The sequence below is a fragment of the Lepisma saccharinum genome, chromosome 14 (genome assembly GCF_977018435.1).
Source record: "Lepisma saccharinum chromosome 14, izLepSacc3.1, whole genome shotgun sequence".
Classification (NCBI taxonomy): domain Eukaryota; kingdom Metazoa; phylum Arthropoda; class Insecta; order Zygentoma; family Lepismatidae; genus Lepisma; species Lepisma saccharinum.
The window spans coordinates 60578303-60599757 of record NC_139242.1 but is presented as its reverse complement, the minus strand read 5'-3'; the positions used below and the strand labels follow the sequence as shown (position 1 = coordinate 60599757).

Genomic DNA, 21455 nt, shown 5'->3' with positions numbered 1-21455 from the left:
TCGCCTTTTTATCAAGAGTGGTATTTGAAAAATTTTCCAGGGGGGGAAAATTCAAGTAACTTCTGTCGAAACATCGGTGATATTATATACATTATATCTCTCCAAAGACCTGATGTTTACAACCGGAGAGGGAAACTGCAACTAGAAGAGCGTTTCCTCCCCTCAAATACAAACCCTGCTTGTATCAATTTTTTTTTTCATTTTCTGTTGATTTTTTTACCGCCTTGGCACTCTTATATTCACACACACACGTACACATATTGTTTATAGTATTGAACGTGACGTTGTAGTTTTTTTTGTCTGTATTCAGTTCCCAATTTGGGATCACACTTTAGACAGTAATCCCATCCTTAGCCTATCTTTGTATTTTGATTGACGTTTAAAGTCACGGACACGTCATCACAGAAACAAAATACAATGGTATTTAGTTTTTGAACTCCACTTTATGCACAGTTAGGCTAATCGGGACAGGACCTACAGTTTAAAGTGGGATCCGAACCACTATGTGCCTCCACCGGGTATCGAACCCGGGACCCCTTGATTGCAAGGCAACAACGCTACCACTGTGCCATCGGGGAGGCCCGGAATAAAATACAATGGGAGACAGCGCTTTTACAGTAATTTATTCATTAAAACTGCAAGCAGACATAACTGGTGGCAAAAACCTGGATGCCTGTGAAAAAAGCCACGGCTGTATATGAACACTGAGCATAAATAAGAACACAGTACACGATAGAACCCTCAAGATGATTACTGTGACTGTATGTCCAGGCACCATGGTCTCGTTAGCCTGCAGGACTAGTTTCCAAGGTATAGTATGTGCTGAGGTTGAAAGTAGATGTAAAAATAACCAAACATACAACACGATACAGTTCTTAAATTTCCTGAAGGCTTGGTAGTTGCACTTCCCCAGTAATTTAGAGAAAAACCTACCCTGGCAACACTGCTTGCTGAGAGGGGCGAGTTGTAGGTCATCGCGCAAAAGGACGGCAGTCTTTATTATTGTAACGGTGCAGTTAATGGGCCCCATGGAATAGCTGCCACTGAAGACCGCAACGCGACAATTATATCACAAATTGTCCTCGTGGAACAAAACTCTGTGGGGGGTGTCTCTCCTGCCGAAGCTCTTGACAGGCATCCAGACTGAGGATTCCGTGCCACACACGCACTGAACAATATGAATAATTAAGGAAGTGCAAACACTGTCATTATATGCATAATGAGTTGATGGATAGGTTACACTTCGCTGTGAGTTCCTCGTTAATATATAATCCATAAGGGGAGGGGGGGGAGAAAGAAAGATAGCTACTTTCACTGGACGTACCACCCAAATATTCTGCGAAAGTAAATCAACCTATAATTATCGAGCTTCGTTAGAAAGTCTCAAATTACTCCTTGTTCGACTGCACTGCTTGAAATGTTCTTGGAAGTGCAGATTGCACAGGCCGATTGGGCTATAGTTTTTTTTTTAAAAAACCAAGCATTGCACTTTTTTTTCTGGGCAGTCCTGAATTCTTTTTTTAAGAAAGCCATTCAGAACTTCAGTTTTTTCGGGTTTGATATATCACGGTTTTTGTACATCATATTGTTGAAAATTGCTTTCCGTTCGTTACCCCCTGCTTCTCAACATGAATACACGTTTAATTTCCTTGGTCATTGTTGCGAGAGGATGTAATGCCTGTAACTCTTGATTTCGGTTAAACAGTTTCTTCAATTGAAGTGCAATCATGGACTTGATGTTTCCTGTGATATTTTCGTCTCATTCATTTTTCCCTTAAAATGCACCATTGCCTATTTATTGAATTTTTTTCTCTCTCTCATGGAGCTTTTCGAGATTATGAACATACGAATTCTGAAGTATTTCTATGTTGTTCGACCAGTTTTGATTTATATTACGGGGAAAATACATGTTGCAGTTTGGATCTCAGTGTATACTGTAGGTCCAGTCCAGTCCCGATTAGCCTATCTGCTTATAAAGTGGATCTAAAACTCAAGCTCAACAGATCAAGACGGACAAGCTCATCTCAATACCACACTTTTAACGCCGGCCCCTGTGGCGGAGTGTTCAGCACATCGCGCTGCGACGCTAGGGATCCCGGCTTCGAATCCTGGCCTGGGCATGGATCTTTCTGAGTGTCCATTCATTAATTTCATCATCATCATCGTTACATCCCTCATTTCAATCTTCGCAAATTAGCCAGAAGTAGCACAAAAAGCGAAGTAAAATAAAGCAAATCAAATCACACTTTTAACATCTTTGATTATTTTTCTGTGTTGCATACTATTGGAAGAGAGACGTTGAATTGGCTTGTATTGCCAACAAACTATTCAAGTTCATATTAAGACACGATGTAATGCCAATGCAATCTCAGCTCAGTGTGTTCCAAATCGATAACATATTTGATATTTAATGTTTGTTCTTTCCATGAGGGTTTGATAATATCTAATGTTTGTTATTTCCATGAGGGTATGTTATGTATGTAGTAAAAAAGAACACTCGTTACTGATTATGACCATCAAGGGTTGATAACTTATATGTTGCTATCATTTTGTTATCTAATTCATAGTCTTCAATTTCCTTCGTTCTTGTTGCAGAAATAACGTTGGTTTGATTTTCACGGGCAGTTTTAATGCCGTCTATACTCGGGAACCGAATGAAAAGGATGAGGTCATTGTAGCGTTTTGTTTCGGTGATAACATCAGCGCCTGACTCGGAGGAACAACAAAGTTGCATTCTGAAGACACGGGCTTATCAGGAAGATGGATTCATGGCGGCGGAGCGTAAGGCATTCTGTGAACCGTGTCGTGTTCCAGGTGGGGCCATGTTGAGGAGAGGATCATGCGCAGTAACCTGTAAGGAAAGGGCGGAGATGAACTAGCTAAGAACAAATGAATGAATGACTCTCGTAAACAGAGAGATAGGTCCACGTCAAGATGGTTTTCTGTGCGAAATATTTTTTCCCAATCGACAATATTTGAGTTTGTTTTTTAGTCCATTTTATGCACAGAATGGCTAATTGGGACTGGACCCACAGTTGAAATTGGGATCCGAACCTCTACGTGCCACCACCGGGTATCGAACCCGGGACCTTTTCCCAATCGACATTGGTGTCCACTTCAGTCCTCACTTACCTCCTCACAGACTCGTGCGATTTTTCTGTCCTCAATTCAGGATGTTACCTCTCACGAATCTTCAAGTAGGAAAATCTAATTATGTCGAAAGCTTCCAGAACATAGTAATAGAACGATGTATATAATTATGCTAAAAGTTAATGTTTTTACAACTACCATGTAAAATTAAGTTGTGTTTTGAACACGTACATACTATCGTTGAAACGTATTTGGGAATGCAGGCTCGACCAGGTTCTCTGGCATACCGAGTCAGGGCGGGTGAGCCCACTGTACGAAATTCTTGGGCACGCCACTGTGGCGACTGCAATTAGTAACGTGTCCAGTAATGAAGAAAACTTGGGGGTGGGGGGTTTATGTAAAAAGGGTGGATTGACTTTCTTGTTTCATTAATCATCACACATCTCAATGACAGAGCGCGTTGATTGGTCGGCTCACAATGTTTCTATCGAGGGTTCGAATCTCGGCATGGCATTGATGCGAGTGCTGCTTCCAACATTTTTATCCACTCATCAATTCATCCTCGTCGTCGCTGTTAACCAAAATTTGAAGAAAATATATTCCTCTTAATGCTGCGCGTGACTTGGTTAATAACACTAAGCTCAATGCAAATACATACATTAGACAACAAATGTTTTTAAGAATCGACGTTTTAACTTCCTTACGAAATTTTCGTGAGGCAAAATGATTTTACATTCATATGTTTCCTACATAGTAAAAAAATAGAATAACGAAAGATAAGCCATAAACAAATTATTGTTGACTAGTACAAATTATTTTAGTAAAGCTACATTTTTTTGTTGTGATGGTGGTTTATTATTACTGAAAGGCTTGTCAAACTTGTTTTGTTTATTCAAACAAAAATATTTTTGTGTGTACCAGAATGTTTTACCACAATTAGTACTTGATAGCTATTGTACAGAAAAAATTATATAATCACAAATAAAGAATTCGGTAGGAAAGAAACAAATATAAAGATACTCCTGAAATATTATGAAATGATAAGTTTCTTTGAAATTCGTCAGTTTAACGAGTTTTTCAAATTAGTCATGTCAAAGTTAATTGTAGTAAGGAATTGTACCTGTGCAGGAAACACCTTATTGTAAAAATAATTTTACCTGATTAAACTTCGGTAAGTAAGGCTGAAATGTCGCTGGCTAAAACAGTTTTTGCTTGTTTTATTTGTACTGAATTTAGTGTTAGTGGAAGAGGAGCCACGTCAAAATAACACAAGCTGGCAACATTGACAGTTATGAAATTCTCTACATATGCAGTCTTATCCGTGTATTGAATATAACCTTGCGTGTTTTGTCAATTCAAACAAAGATATTTTTTGTGTGTACCAGAATTTCTTACCACAATTACTACTTTAATACGTATAGCTGATGTTGTTTTTTTTTAAAAAAAATGTTATATGAAATCTGGATACTTGATAGCTATTGTTATATCGAATGTTTTCCAATGTTACTTAAAAGAGGCTAAAGGGTAAGTTTTACAAGAATACTGAAATCATTCTTCTGTAAACAAGCACGTGTGAATTCTCTGTTGCCTTCCCTTGAAACCTTCTAACCTGAATAACACAATATTTCCGTTGTTGGGTCGACGTCACTTACCGTTTGCATTACCGTAGTAATCGTGCGAAATGCTCGCAACATGACTGTGCGATTGCCCTTATGGCGAAGAATATTTCCTCAGAACAACATCCAGGCTGGGAATCCAATACTTTTAGAAGTTGCGTTAACTTCAGTGGGTCAGGGTTTGTTTTTCTAAAAATAGGTTTAAAATAAATCGGTCTTTGTATACTTCTAGTAGTATCACAATGATTTCTGGCTTCTACTCGCTCGAACAATACAGAACAAACTATAGAACGAACATTTTATATTTTTGTACAGAAGACTCGTGATAAATTGAACTAAGTTTTGTTTTGGAAATTTCAAAACAAGGTTCTAGTAATGGCAATGAGTGAATTAGGAAAAGAGAATAGGTTCCAACAATTTGTGAGAAGTGTGCATCTCTTTTCCTAATTCACTCATTGCCATTACTAGAACCTTGTTTTGAAATGTCCAAAACAAAAATTAGTTCAATTTATCACGAGTCTTTCTGTACAAAAATACATGCTAAAAGTTACTGTTTTTCAACTATTATGTACAAAATTAAATTGTGCAAACAAGAAAGGTTTACATTATGTTTCACGCACGCATGAAATGAACGTATAGGACTGTAGAAATTTAGTTGGAAATGCAGGCTCGACCAGGACTCGATCCAAGGTCTCTGGAATACCGAGCCAAAACAGCGTTGGTCAGGTACCTCATGTGGTAGAGTAATGGATCGGAGACCCGGGTTCAAGGCCTGATCGAGGATGCGCTTTTAGCAAAGCTTCTATGATACAATAAGAAACTATTTATCTATTTCTTCTGAAAACAATATTAAAGCATGTACTGTAAAATGATACCAGAAACCTTAACGGTGTTTACATTACACCTAAATTATGAATGGTGCAGGTGAAGACAACCAAAGATTGCGTTTTGTAACATCTTTTTCGCTTCAATAGCATGAATGTTAGGTTACATCACTTTTGACCTAGACCCTGAGAGGGTTGTGCGCAGATAACTTCCTTGTAAAGATCTAAAAGAAGTCTTGGAGAGGGATTTAAAGTCTTTAAAAGTCTATATAACTGTTAAAAATAATTTGTACTCGAACTTATTGACTGTATTCATTGGCACACGGAAGGTGCTAAGTGTTGTTATTCGCTATTTGTGAAGATGTGCCACCTTTAGTGTTGACGATGTAAATAACTTGGAGGATGTGCATCTTGCTCTGTAGCCGCCTGAACGCTACATTGCTTCTGTGTGAAAGTAGTTTTCAAATTAGATGGTTAGAGATAAATAGACTCCGATTTTAATACTAGTCTTCAAAGTCCGTCGAATTAGAACCACGTATGCGGCAACAATGCAAAAACTGCCAAATTAGATATCTTAATATATTTTAAGTTTTAACCATGAACTACGTTACTTCATTTTCCCCACATATTTTGTGTGGATGTTAATTCACGATTTTTTATATTGCTTGTGCTATTCTGTTGTTAATGTTTAGTATTTCTGTGTAAGAATCAAGGTGGCCCAGACGTTAAGTCGTCTGACTACCACACAGGAGACCTAAGTTCAAATCCTGGGGTGGACAATTTTAGGTGGCACTTTTCCCAGGGACTTACCAAAGTCTGATCAATGGTTATCTTAGGAGAAACTCCAGGGGTAAAAGCCACCGAAGCGTAGTATTGATTACACCACCATTATAATGGCAGGTATCGAGAACGTGGAGTACGTGCACCCCCCCCCCCTTCCTCAAACACGTAGTCACTCTAAGGGCTTTCGTGGAACGGTGTGATACACAGGGAAGAGTTTTATATTTTTGTACCTCTATTGTGCTCTGTTGTACAGTCACGGACTGCCGGCTTGTAACAATTCCATTGAAAGTCAATGTATTCATTACAAGCCAGCAGTGTCCGTGACTGTACCGACGAAATGCATGGGAAGTCAAAGGAATCCCTTGTTCACCGTCGAAATTTCAGTTCACTTCTATTCGTTTTCGTTGTACAAAGTTAGCCGTAATGCACTGGAGACTAGTCTGGCAAAACGACACACCAATTAAACACCACCTGTACGAATCAGGTAGCAAATAATGGGTTTTGCTTGACAGTGTAGAGTTAACTGTAAGATTGATCAGGCTCGTAGCAACGGGTAGGCAAGGGGGGTTGAAGCCTAAGGCGCCATTCAAAGTTTAAAAAAAAAGTCAGAATATAAGATGGAGAAATTTACACTTGCAATTTTGTCTCCTAAAGTAGTAGTAATAACAGTATGAGGGCCTCCCCGATGGCGCAGTGGTAGCGTCGTCGCCTTGTAATCAAGGGGTTCCGGGTTCGATACCCGGTGGAGGCACAAGTGGTTCGGATCCCACTTAAAATTGTAGGTCCAGTCCCGATTAGCCTTACTGTGCATAAAGTGGACTTAAAACACCAACTCAACAACAACAATAACAGTATGTTTTAAAAGACGTTCTTCAGAAGACATAATGGAAATATTCTTAAATATGCTGAATTCTTTTTTAATCTCTAATGCAAAGTACGAATCTATAATTATAATCTATATAATTTTTGCAGAAGTTTTTATTTATTTGAAAATTTGTAGGATGCAAATATCACCAACCATGGCATAAGAAGAAAATATCGAAAGACGCGCATACAATGTCGGTGCTCGGTAAGAGGGGCACAAAAATATCTATATACGGGGCTGAGATGGATTAGCACAGTGCTTTCAGTTTTTCATTATTTTTCAATATTGTAGTTTGTGATTGTGAGTGATATATTTTTCAGTGTTTTGTTCTCTCCACTTCGTACAAGTAAGATCTAGTACCATAGTGTTCTTTTTATTGACTGTATTACCTCAGTGTTGAACAATACTATGAATAAGTGAAGAATGATTTCCTAGGATATCTATTATCCCATCAACTTCCGCCGATTCGTTAGTGACTGTGGTTTTTCTTGTTCTTTCAGGCTGAGAGGGACGAACTGGCGAGGGCTCGTCGTGAGCTGGAGAGGAAACTGGAGAAGAGGGACCTGGAGCTCCACGAGAAGGAGGAAGAGCTCTTCCTCCAACTGGAGAAAGTCGTTCGCCTGGAGGAGGAGTGTGAGAAGGTGAGTGCAGCTTTTCATTATGGCTTTGGATGCTAAGTGAGCACTTAAGGAGGGAGGCAGCTGTGACGAAGATTATGTATGATTTCGCGTCTCCATTGGGTTTAAAGCGATACTGGAAAATGAAAATATATCCTTCCCCATAGCGTATTTGCAAAACCAACATTGGAATCGCAACTTTGAGCGTGGCATTAGGTATCAACTGACTAATCAAGAAATACGTTTTGCTAGGATATGAAAACAAAATAGGTGACAATCAAATGATTGTTTACCAGAATCATATTTTAAGATCATGGGACTTGTTTGTTTATAATTAACAAACACTTTAGTCAAAATAAACAAATTTATTTTTCAGTAACATACAATTTAGCCAAAACAACCAAATTTATTTATAATTAACAAACAATTTAGTTCAAATAAACAAATTTATTTTTAAGTAACAAACAATTTAACCAAAACAACCAAATTTTTTTAAACAAACTTTTGTTTTGTCAGTAGAATAAGTTGAGCTTGGCTAACGAACCGCACCTCAAGAATGTAGGAAAAAAGCAAATTTTAAATCAAGTAGAACGGCGGTGCTATTAAAATATATGTTGAAAATAACACAAAACACGCTTTTCCGCAGTTGAAAAATTATTTCATTCCTCTTTTGAAACATTTTAGGCACAAATAACTGAAACCGGCAGTAGCAATCGAAATAAAATTTACGTATAGTTGTTGCATAACGCTGAAAGCTACTTCTGTACTGAAAGCATACGAATGTGATCACAGGAACAACATGGGAATTAGGGTAATATCCGGTCTCTATTTATTTAGGCAAGTATAAGGCAAGTACCGAAAATGTAATGTAATACTTTTTCCCTAAAACTCTGAATATACTAAAATAGTTGTCATGAACATTTCTCACAATTCTATTTTGAACATAAGAGGTGAAATCAAAATCTGGAATTTTGAACTTGGCGTTCAAGTACTCGCCCTGACTTTCTCCCAGGCTCCGTGACATTGGTAGCCAGAGGGTCTCTCAGAGTTAACATCACGATATTGATACGTCGTAAAATATCCACGGAGAGGAAAGGGGCGGGAGGGGGGAGGTTCTTGCGATGAAATTTCCAGATATGCGTCAATTGTACGGTCTCTCTCTTACACGAACACGGCATTGACCCAGAAAGCGAAAAACGGTCTCCGGGCATCTCCTTGGTTTTTTTCGAGGTTGCGTTTCTTCCCCTTCTCCCTAGATCCGATCAATATCTGAAAAGAATGGGTTTTTCTTAAACCGTCGTGCAGCTGCCTTGGTACTGAACGTGGCTCTATTGGTTTACACTGTAAAAGGTTGACCGAAGAAATTACGGTCTAAAGCTGTGGATTTCTCGTTAACTGCAATGTTGTAGGGCAGTGAGGCTGTGGCATCTGAACTAGAGATGGACACACAATCCGGATAGTACCGATTTGTAGAAAATCCGTAGAGTGAAATACGAATATGTGGATATGTAAAACAGACAAACGATAAAACTGTCCCAATAATTAGTATAATTCAGATATCAGACTATCCGGTATCCAGATATTTGAAATCCTGATAGAAAATTATCCGACAGTCCGGATAAAATTTTATCCGGTTTTGGCCATCCCTAGTCTGAACTTAACAGCCAGTGTAATCCTCTGTGGGACTTGTGTGTTGTGTCGTCCATAAACTAAGACAAACAAGACTGTCAGTTTCCGCTACCATTCAACTATCGTAAGAAAATGACCAAGACCGTTTTTGAAGTATTAAATAGTGAACCTGATTAATGCAGTTTTAATGCCTCAGTTTTTAAAAATGTGCAATTTATGATCATTATCTATCTTTCTGAACGATAAAATATTCAAATTTAAAATAAAAACTGTTAATAAATTAACATAGAGACTGTTAAATGTTAACGGTAGAATAAGAATATTGTATATTTCACAGTAACTTGTAACTGTAGTCACTTTCAGACACAACCGACAAATATTTTGTAATTGAAACGTTACTACAGTTCTTTCCCAGAAGGTGTTTAGTTTGTTAGCACTATACTAATCAAGATGTCGATACTCATTGAAAACGCAAACAATTAACAATTTAGTCAAAATAAACAAATTTATTTTGAAGTAACAAACAATTTAGCCAAAACAACCAAATATATATATAATTAACAAACAATTTAGCCAAAACAATCAAATTTATTTATAATTAACAAACAATTTAGCCAAAACGGGGGGTACTTTACCTTTTATTATGTCACTATCATCACTACATAAAATGAAACACACACATCAATAATGTAACTTCATGAAAGAAACAAAACACATATTAACTCCTCCAGTCCCGATTAGCCTTACTGTGCATAAAGTGGACTTAAAACACCAACTCAAACCAACCTTACTTGTAATTACAACCTTGGGCACACATAAACAAATTTCATAGCTCGTTGCTATGCACAGAATATTACTCTTGGCCATCGATGCAAGTTCACCATGCATAAGTATACAATGTATTCGAAATCTCACATTATGATTATGAAAACACGCATATGTTTTTGTCTCGGCGGAAAGTACCAATCTCTCCTCGGTATCTAGTCCTCAAATAATAAACACTATTTTGTTGGGGGTTGGGGTTGGAGAGGACTTACTAAAGTCTCTAACGAACGTTCTCGTCTTGGCACTACTCCCAGCAATGTTCCAACAATGAACGGTGTCTCCAAATCAGTTTTGTAAAATTGGCAGGTCTTGGATATGTTCTGTATTGCCCAATTTGACTGTTACTGCCTATTTCGATTAACAAAGACGATAAGCGCTTAAAATGGTCAAGAACAGGGACAGAGAATAATACTTTAAGTGTGGAAATTGTGTTTTGGTGCATTCCTATTTAGATTTTACACGGGCAGATTGCAAGTCTGTGGAAATTCGTAAATTGAAGTATACCCCAATAGCTTTTATTATTATTATATATATTACGAAGTTTGAGTTTCAAGTCCATTTTGCGTACAGATAGGCAAATTGGGAGTAGAACTACGGTTTAAGTTTAGATGTACTTCACCGGGTGTCGAAGCCGGGATCCCTTGACTTCAAGTCAACGGCGCCACCACGCCATCGGGAGGCCTTTTTTACGAAGTTGAAAATGACTTTTTCCTGAAGGAAATGATGGGACAAAAATATTCCATGATTGTTGAGTGGCTTGGAATTATTGTTGATATACACTACCACTCGTCTATTAATTCAGAAGGTATGTCAAGCCAGCCTCCGCAGCGGAGTGGTCAGCGTAACGCGCTTCGAAGCCAGAGGTTCCAGGTTCGAACCCTGGTCAATGCATATTGTGTCCAATAACCCATTCTACGTATTCCAATCCATCCTCATTGGGTCGATTAACCAGAGAGGTAGAAAAGCGATGTAAAATAAATAAAATAAAAGTATTTCAGAGTTGTTTTTTTTTTTCCATCTTTCAGTTTTGAAAACCAAGATACAGTTCTGTATACTGCCTAAATACAGAATAATACTGTTTCTGTTAACACATATACTACAATAATTTGCCTACATTGCGACATTATGATCAATTAATGTTACGGCAGTATTAAATTTTGAATGTGAAATTTTGCATTTTTTACAAGTTGAAATCTATTATATGTTTTTTTTTTTTAAAAAATATGCCTTTTCTCCAATTCTTAGTTCACATTATGTTCACTTTCCACAAATATTTATTGCTTTTTTGTACTTAGAAATCCGGGCTCTATTTATGAGTAACACTAACTTACTCGTTCCGGTAAAGAAATGATTACTGGCAACCCTTATCCTGGGAATTTTTAAATAGTCCTTTTCTCAGTGCAATGAGAAGTTCTGCTAAAGGCGTTTTGCAGGAGCAATTCCTTCTGGGAGACGAAATTTGAGTCAAGGGCACCCCGCCATCCGCAACACAATTGCTGGCCCCGCCCTCGGCATGCCCCAGTGACACATAGACAGACGCGCGTGGGTACCAGTGTTGCCAAGTTGGCCCTTTTGGGGCCAGAACTGGCCCTTTTGAGTACGTACTCAGCCCCCAAATTCAGCAAAAGCCCGAAGGGGCTTTTTAGCCCTACAGAGATAAATCTTGCTACAAATCTAGCCCTTTCAGTAATGAAATGTTTTTTGGCATTTTCAGTAAAGTAAACTGCAAAGAAGAATTCACTTAACCGACCCTCCTCTGCACCTGCAAGCTCGTCCTGCGACCCCTTTTGGGGAGCAGGTAGCAAGTGCACATTGTCACTTTATCCCCTTGTTTCTGGTTTTGATATGCTGTGTAGCCCGAGGCGAATTACGGATAGCGTCGATTCCAGAAAATGCGAATCTTTGTTCAGTTGTATTGCATCTGCTCCTTGAAATTTCACAGAAATGCGGTGCGGAATCGACGAATCGTTCTTAACAGTGAGGCTCGACCAGAGACTAACTAGTTCGTGTGTGTGAGTGTGCGTGTGCGTGTGCATATATATGAAGGAGGAATATGTCGAAAATGTGTAATGCTTTTGTGTAATTTACTGCACCACAATTTACGGGGAAAATAAATTATTTAAGGTAAGACAATTTAATTTAGTTGAGCGTATGCCCCTCATCTTGACAGTTGATTAGTTGTGGTTCTTGAGTTTCAGAAATTTTGCACCAAGACACCCAAGATTTGTAAATCTAGCCCCCTGGATGTGAATTTTAGCTCCATTTTGGGTGCGATTTAGCCCGTTTTTCTCTCGTGCTGTTGGCAACACTGGTGGGTACCACACATTCCGGGCGTCAAGAGAACTGCAGAGAGAGGAGCTATTTGCATAATGCAGGTGCCCCATAGCACGGGAACGCACCATTGAATTCCTACACGAGAAGGGAAAATGCACTTCTCAGCTGTAGTGGTTGAGAATTTTTCACTCGTCATTGCCTGTCACTACTTAAAAATTGCCCCAAGAGAGAGAAAAGGTGACTTAATGTAAGGAAAATAGAATTTCTGTCTCGAACTTTAGCAACTATTAGACAACGTTCTACATTGTTGTTGCACTCCCCCTCTTCCCATAATAAAATGATGAGAAGTCGTGAGACAATCATCGAATCCCCGCTGAAGTTGACACGTTATTTCAGTAATTAAAACATGCTATGGTAATAAATACACGAAAATGTGCACATGACGCTACAGAGCATACGCAAGATGCCACTCAGATTATGGGTATAACAAATCCAAGGAATTTAAATAACTGTATTTCTTCTTTTCCATTCCCTCTACTTAACTGTATACGCAGTTATTGGGCTAAACAGCACTTCCACAAAACTACATACGTCTTCACAGCATTAATTCATATTCTTTATTGCTCTTTATATTTTTATCAATATCAAATGCCCATCGTACTTGCCATTACAACATAGCGTCAATTCAGGTCGGTCAATATACTTTGACGTCATCACAGTTAAAAATGTACAAATGCCATACCAATCATGTACTTTGTTCTAACAGCATTAATTACATATTTTGCCCAAAAAGAAAAAGAAACGTTTCGAAGTATGGACATCTCTCTGTTCAGTCATTCATTTCACCGTTTCATCTTCCATCCTCATCGTCGCGATGAACCTATCAAACATTAAAAATTATTTGTGGTTAGTAGTTAATGGAGAATTTCCAATTCACGTACACACAGATAATGCATTCCTGGTTGATAGAGCGGTCACTGTAGGTTAATGGTTCAAATCCCGTCCTGGGAATAGGCGTTCCTTTGTGCGTGCTCCTTCGTCAGCTATATCCAATCATTATTCATCGTTACGATTAGCCCAAAGTAACGTCAATAAGACATACGGATGGAAGAAAATGTAAATTTCCTTCTGGTAATCTAATAATAGAAATTTCAGTCAATATTGTAACATGAAATGATTGCCCACATTATTCTGTAAACGTAAGTGCATTTTAGCAAACCTTTTTGTTTTCTGGGAAGGTCCAAGAGAAGTGGTTTGTATGTTTCTAACCTTGAGCCAAATTCCTATCGAATGCATGTGTTGTGAGTGGAGAGTTTTGTTTGTTGAGCTATCAAAACAGGAGAACGTAGAGTGGGAAACTGTTCCCAGGCGTGGTGTTTAGTCGAAGTATGACAAGTGAAGCGATAAGACGTTGGCAAACTCGAGCAAGGCCAATTCACTGACTTGCATGAATTCTGCCAACGCCATATGCTGTGAGCTACACATCTGCTCGTTGATTCAGGCTGAGTATAAGCAGAAAAGAACGTTCTTCACTGACAATATGATGCTACTACAACTGCACAGTCGGATCAAGATGAAAGTTATTTTCTTTTTGTACATGGTCCAGTCATTAGAGTACCCGACTGCTACAGGGGAGGTCAGAGTGGACGGTCATAGAATGGTGACCACACATGACGGAGATCGTGACTACACCTATGTGCCTTATCGGCATGTTACAGGGTGTCGCTTTATCTTTTCTGGAAAGGGGTACTGGGTTATATGGGATCATGTGTAAGCAAAGAAAAGAAAAAGTCGAGCAGCTTCTAACATTTTACAATACCAAGTCTTTCTGGAGCAGTAAAGATGTAGTGTTATTGATTTATATGAATTAAGCTCTGAAACAACAATTTACTTTATCCACTTTTGAAGCCGGCCCCCGTGGCGGAGTGGTTAGCACATCGCGCTACGACGCCAGCGGTCCCAGGTTCGAATCCCGGCCTGGGCATGGATGTTTGTGAGTGTCCATTCATCATGTCATCCCCATCTTCGCAAATCAGCTAAAAGTGGCACGAAAAGCGAAGTAAAATAAAGCCAATCAATCAAAATCCACTTTTGAAGTTAGGTTAGTAATCCTCAGGGTTGGGCACGCCTCATCTCACTTGGTCTGAAACTTAACTTTATCCTAAATTAATGTGCTTGAAGACGTGCACCATCGGAGGGAGGGAAGGTGGGGAGAGGGGTGTAATGGCCGAATGTAGAAGAAATAATAGTCGAGACCAAATGAGTGAGAATGTCTGACAAGATGAGGCCCAACCCTGTATTATAAGTGAATTTTAGAACTGTAATTACATCATACAATTGTAAATGAACCGCGGACGTTCAGTTGGTAAGGCGTCTGGCTGCCCCGCGGAAGACTTGGCTTCGATTCTCGTGAAGGTCGACCTTCCGGAGTAATGTTATGTTAATGTTCCTCCATAAAAGACTCTGTCCAGTGTCTCATGAATAATTATTTTGGGTCGACATTGTAAATCTATAGCCCTGTAATCAAGGGGTTTCGTGTTCGATATCCGGTGGAGGCACAATACACAGTGGTTCGGATCCAACTGTAAATTGTACAGCCGATTAGCCTATCTCGGTACAAAATGGACTTGGAATAAACGTTGTCAAACTTTTCGAGATTGACAGTGCTTGGGTCACTGAATCCACACCCTATGTGCGTTCTTATGGCACAGGCGAGAGCTTTACTCAGCCACATAACTATTACTGCAGCACACATTTCTCCTGATCTTTCTTCCACTATTAGATACACTGCAGTGACCTACCCGGAAGAGTTGATGGGGGTTATAAAACACACTTGGTTCAGTTGTTAAAAACTATTTAGAAGATTCAAATGGGTGGAGACAGATTATGATTGATTGTTTTGATTTATTTTACTTAGCTTTTCTGACACTTGAGTCAATCGCGAAGATGAAGATGAGCGATGATGTGATGAAATTCATGAAGGGGCACTCGCAAAGAACACCCATGCCCAGAGTGGGGTTCGAACCCGGAAGCCCTAGCGTTGTAGCGCGCTGTGCTAACCACTCCACCACTGAGGTCTGCGTGTACATGGTGAAGCTGTTCTATAAACCCATCCAATAAGCACAGATCCATAACGACATTTTTAATAGGACCAAAATCCTAAGCATGCCTTTCGATAGAAATCTTTATTTAATTTCTTACCGCGAGGGTAGAAAATGGATTGGGGAAAATGGGGGAAGAATGTGTAACGTTTCTCACGGTGAAACCACGTGCCGCACCAATAACGTACTTCCGTGTGGTTTTATGCTCTTCGGAAAAGTGTCTATCGATTTGAGAATGGCCTCTGCGGATGAAAGGGCTCGGCGGGGGAGACGGAACGTGCCGGAAAATGAACTCTTGTATCGATCAGCCACCCCTCCCTCCAATTTTTCCCACTCTTTTTCTGTTTGCATTCCGCTCTCGTCGCCCCGTCCGTGTCAATTTTGTCAGGTGCGAGGGCCGCAAATAGGTTCTTCCTTAAGCTGCCCCTACGTCACTTCCGGGTTCGGGAGAGCTGATGGATCGGGCGGCGACGTCGTCGGGGGAATCCTTCGGGATGCTGGGAATGGAGTTTCGAGCCCGCGGGATGTATCTGACGGCTTTGCACGCGGTTCTAATGTGTTTTTGTTTGCTTCGTTGCTTACGCTTAGTGGACATCTTTTGGGCTGTTTTCGCACAATGTAATGACTGTGAGATCTTGCATTTTATTCATGAGTCCTGCTTAATGATCATGTATTGTGTTTCTGGATATCGGAGTGAGCGACAAACACATTAATGTAAAGGATGGCAGGCTCCTATCGGACGAATATATCTATATATATATAAACATTGATGTATGTGTGTGTGTGTGTTCCGGCATAATTCTCGAACGCCTGCAGCAATTTCAACCAAACTTGGTACACATATCACTTGCAATCTGGAAAGAAATACTTTGGGGGTAAGACAGCCCTGGCACCCTTAGGTGTTGGGGTGGGAAGGGGGTGACATGTAAAACGACCGATATTAGTGTGGAATCCATAGTTTTTGGGGTCGCTAAGATGAATAGTGACACTCCCAATGCCGTTCAACTTTTAAGTTCATTTTACACTATAGTTAGAATTCATTATTTTCCTGTTTAATAGAAAATTGGGATAAATAAATATCCGGGCAACGACGGGCAATGAGGTAGTAGTTAATAATTCATTATTACGTTGTGCCTAAAAGACCGTTGAATCTTTGGTCTTTTCAGAGTTTTAGGCCAACGTAATGCTTAGGTAGGCTAATTGGGAATGCACCTATAGTTTAAAGTGGGATCCGAACCACTGTGTAATGTGCCTCCACCGGGGATCGAACAGGGGATCTCTTCATTATAATTGTAATTACAAACCGATTAGTGATAATGAGTGAAATGAAAGAGAGAGAGAGAGAGAGAGGAAGAGAGAGAATGTGAGAGAAATAAAGGGAGACAGGATGAGTGAGATACAGAAGTAAAGCGAGACCATCCCGATTGCGTAGTGGTAACGTCGTCGCCTTGTAATGAAGGGATGCCGGTTTCGATGCTCAGTGGAGACACATAGTGGTTGGATCTCACTATAAACTGTAGATAAGCCTATTTGTGCATAAAGTGGACTTAAAACACAATTGAAGCAGAAAGAGAGAGAATGATGGGAAAGAGAAATAAAGGAAGGGAGAAAGAAAATCTGGACGAAAGAGAGGGGTACATAAACAGTGGGAAAACGATAACAAAAATAATGTTGCTAGCCGCGACCGCATCTGGAACTATTTCATCCAACCTTTATCCACCCGAAACATTCTAGCAAGACGACTGCCTCTGGTTCAGTTTTGAATTCACCACTATTTTACATTCCGTGTTTTGCAATGAAAAGAAGTGTGACGATGCTTCTGGTATTGACGACCCTTATTCCTCATACCATTTCACTGACTTGGAGTGCGCCAAGGAAGACGTGTTCGATATTCCCGTACATCGACGTGCAAGAATTATCGATACTCGAAAGTACAGTTTGGCAAGACCTTCTCCTTGAAACTCTCCCACGTTGTCCGCCCAACCTACCGTACTTGCGGCAGGTGGGACATCATGCGCAAGTTTGAGATGAATCTTGAAGGCCAGTTTCCGCTAAAGGAGCAGCCATTAGCCCCACTCGACTCTCTCTCTCCATCCTCCTTGACCCCAGAACGTTCAGCTTCCATTCGCGAGAAGACCCGCTCTTTGGGGACAATCGCGGGCGACGTGGCTGTCGATGCAAATTTAATTTGCGCTGCGGAAACCTCACGGGATGGCTTTTACAGTTATTAAAACCTCACAGCTTCTCCCCCCCCCCCTGCCTGTCACGTGGGATGAGGGCGATCAAATACGACGGCCGAAGTGACGTCAGAGGCGAGAGGGTACCGTACCACGCAATAAACTAGAGTTCGTTTTTCGGTTATATAATTCTCCACACCCAACTTACAAAATATACTCACCTCACTTAGAAGTTCCGCAAACTCTTCTACAGTAAAATCTCGTTAATCCGGACTAATGGGGGGGGATAAGTTGACCGGATTAACTGAAATAACCTAAAAGACCAGAAAGTGCGTTAAAACTCCGTTTATAGCAACAAAACACGTTTATTATGGTGTATTTAAAGGGCATACGCCTAAATACACTATACAGTACAGTTTAAAGTCTGCGGGAAACAGAATTTCATCAGTGGTTGACTGCCTTTTCTTTGGGAAGTTCTCTTGTTGACTTCTAGCCACATTTAAAACATTGCACTCTGTTTTGTTTTTTTCCTTTTGCCTGTCCGGATTAAGCGAAGTCCGGATTAACGAGTTTTTACTGTATATACAGCATTTTTGTCCAAGGTACTTCAAAGAAATCTACGAGGGTGATCTGAAAAGTGGTCTGCCTCGACCATAGATGGCGATGCTATCGGCAAGTTGATATCAACAATAAAAAATGGGCTGCTCAACTTATACGTGACTAGGGTGACCAGACACATACATTCAAAAAAGAGGACAGAGCATGGCGAAAAAGGAGAACAAAGTCATAAAAAAGAGGACACCGCAAAAAATGGCTATACATTTGCCATTACTAATAATTTAATCAATATACAAAAATCTTATCAACATTTTGCTCACAGTTGCTTTTCAGAAGATCTCTTTCAAGAACTTCATCTTACCTTTAAGCAAAGAAAGCAATCTCCTAATTGTTTTTTTTAACAAATTACAAAGAATATCTATAATTTGAAGCGCAGAATTTTACTCTTTTTCTAATTTTTGGATATTAGACTGAAATATCTCCACAAGTGAATGCAAATGTAACAAGTAAGATTCGCTTAACTTATTTCGAGAAGCCAAATTAAAATTCTTGGTTAGTTTGGATTGGGTAGAGAAATAAAATTTCAATGCCACGAACATTTCTAGCACTCTTTCAACAGCAGGGGAAAGTGGCAACCACCTTACACTTTAGCACACCGCACCTCAACGGCAGAGGCCTCGGTTGCGAATCCCGGGCTGGGCATGTATGTCCTTCATCAAAATCATCATATCATCGCTCATACTCGTCTTCGCGATTAGCCAAAAGTGGCAGAAAAGCGAAGTAAAATAAACCAAATCAATCAACCGAAAAGGAACTGCACAGACTACATGCGTTCCAGCAGTCTTAGCACTTAATACTAATGACTGGGGTGAGGAATTTGCCTATTTGCCTTTTTTATTCCTTTGTAGTAAACCATAGACTTTCATGTTTAAACTTTAAAGTTCATTTCATGGAGTTTCTATTCCGAAAACACATCTTTATAGTGCCTATAAATTCCTATTTTGATGGTTAGTGCCTATTTTGCTTAATCGTGCCAAAAAATTGATATTCTGCAATCTTTGCATACTTCAGCTTTTTCTTACGTGCATTTGGCTTTCCCTATATTGAAAGATGTAAGGCTTTGTTGATGTTGTACTGACTGAAATCTGGAATTCGCCAAATTTGATGGTCTCAATTGGAACATTGTTTTTAATATTTTTTTGTTACAATGGTGCAAATTGTTTATTCATCATTTGTTCAAATCCACACAGTCGTTAGCACAAGCTCTTTTTGTGAGAATTATTTTAACAGACGATTCCCCGCAAATGTGAATTTCGATCAAAAGAGTATTATATAACACCATTAAGCCTTGGTTTCATGATATGAAAAACTCAATATGCTGACTAAGGCATAAAGTATAAATTTCTGCCTTGGTCAGCATATTGAGTTTTTCAGAGTATTATAGTATGTTAATCGCTAGCGCACTTTTATGTATAAACTGAAGTGCTAATACAGTATAACTGTGCATTGTAAGAAGAAAATTTAAATAAGTTCACATCCATGGCCTATTTTAATGTGTTTTTTTTATTTTAGGGTGCCTTTTCTTAGTTTATGGTGCTTTTTAAGTGCCTATTTTCATCATTTTGGTGCCTATTTGACTGCTTATTTCAGAGGTTTTTAGTGCCTTAAATACGCGCCCTACTAGTGACTCAGTCGGGAAAGTTATCGTATTGAGCTCCCAGATGCTAAGTGAGCATTGCTCGAATTAACGCGCACCAAATGAAGCATTCTGTATGCAGTACATTTGCTATGGTCAATGCTATACTCTTTCCAAAAAAGGAGGACATTTACCGATTTCTAACAAATCCGCCCGGACGCCGGACAGACACCTAAAAAGGACATGTCCGGATAAAAGAGGACGTCTGGTCACCCTAAACGTGACCATACCAGCCTTAAAGATTCCGTGTGAAGGACGTCCAAGAAGTGCAACAACGGGATAATGACGCAGAAAAGCGAAGTACAATAAAAGAAATCAATCAGCCAAAAAATTGCGCTGCATAAATTGATCTTGTAATACTAGATTTTTTTTCTACTTTTTTTGTGTAATATGCGCAACAAGAGTAACATGTTATGGTTGGCTTCATATACGATGGCCAATGATCGCCCAGACAGGGTTGGTGGTCATGTCTTCGATAGTGTAAGGTTCACAATGACGCGGATTGGTTGTCACAGTGACGTGACTCCCCACTATGCACTACATATATAGGTTTTTTATACAGTGTTACGTAGCATGTGCATTGATATTATTTGCAAGACATTACAGACCAAAACTCGTATTCTATAAATGGCCTGCTCACGGGAGGGTTCAATGATTGCCACGTGGCGCTACAACACCAGGGTTCCCGGGTTCGAATCCCGGCCTGCGCAAGGGTGTTCTTTGCGAGTGTCCCTTCAACAATTTCATCATATCGTCACTCATCCTCATCTTCGCGATTAGCTAAAAGTGAAGTAAAGCGAAGTGAAATAAACAAAATCAATCAGTCACTCAACCCATTGCCAAGTAGACACTTTATTGCACGCACAGAACCAAAAGCGACGTAAAATAAAATAATCAATTGTGCACACGCCGGAAAAGGCACAATTCTCCATTTCATTGGTAAAACGTGTCGCTCTGGTGCTGAAATCTCCCTTACACAAGAACGGCCTAGTCCAAGTGCCACGTCTTTCTCTTCGTGTTGCTCCGATGGAAATGTTTGAGCTTATTTCTTAAGCTTTGTTTCCAAGCGACATGCCCTAAAAGTGTTCTAAGGCAAGCTCTGCCCATGTTGTACGAAGCAATATCAGGCGGGTCCTAAATAGATCCATGTTCACAACAATCCTGTTTTCGTATCTCGAAACTGCCTGTGTCCCCCCACCTTCCGTCGTTCTTACTCCTACTAATGGGGGAATTCATATGCGGACAACACGTGTCGAGAAACATTAGGTGGTTCAGCAGCGCTGTCGTGATTGCTTCGTCTCTCCTCTCGAAAGAGAATTCTCTGCGCGCTCGCACGATCTCTCTCTGCCAAGAAAAGTAATTCTTCTTTCCTCTTCCAAGGTGATTTTCAGGGTAAGTTA

The 21455-nt window shown here is 39.8% G+C and overlaps 1 protein-coding gene across 2 annotated transcripts in view; it reads left to right on the top strand.

The window, feature by feature from the left end:
• Positions 1 to 21455, top strand: part of LOC145998941 (uncharacterized) — a 196672-nt gene that overhangs the window by 135676 nt on the left and 39541 nt on the right. For both annotated transcript variants that reach the window (XM_083135745.1, XM_083135744.1), the window contains exon 4: positions 7679 to 7819. In XM_083135745.1, the coding sequence (XP_082991871.1) occupies positions 7679 to 7819 (141 nt within the window). The remainder of the gene's footprint in view (positions 1 to 7678; positions 7820 to 21455) is intronic.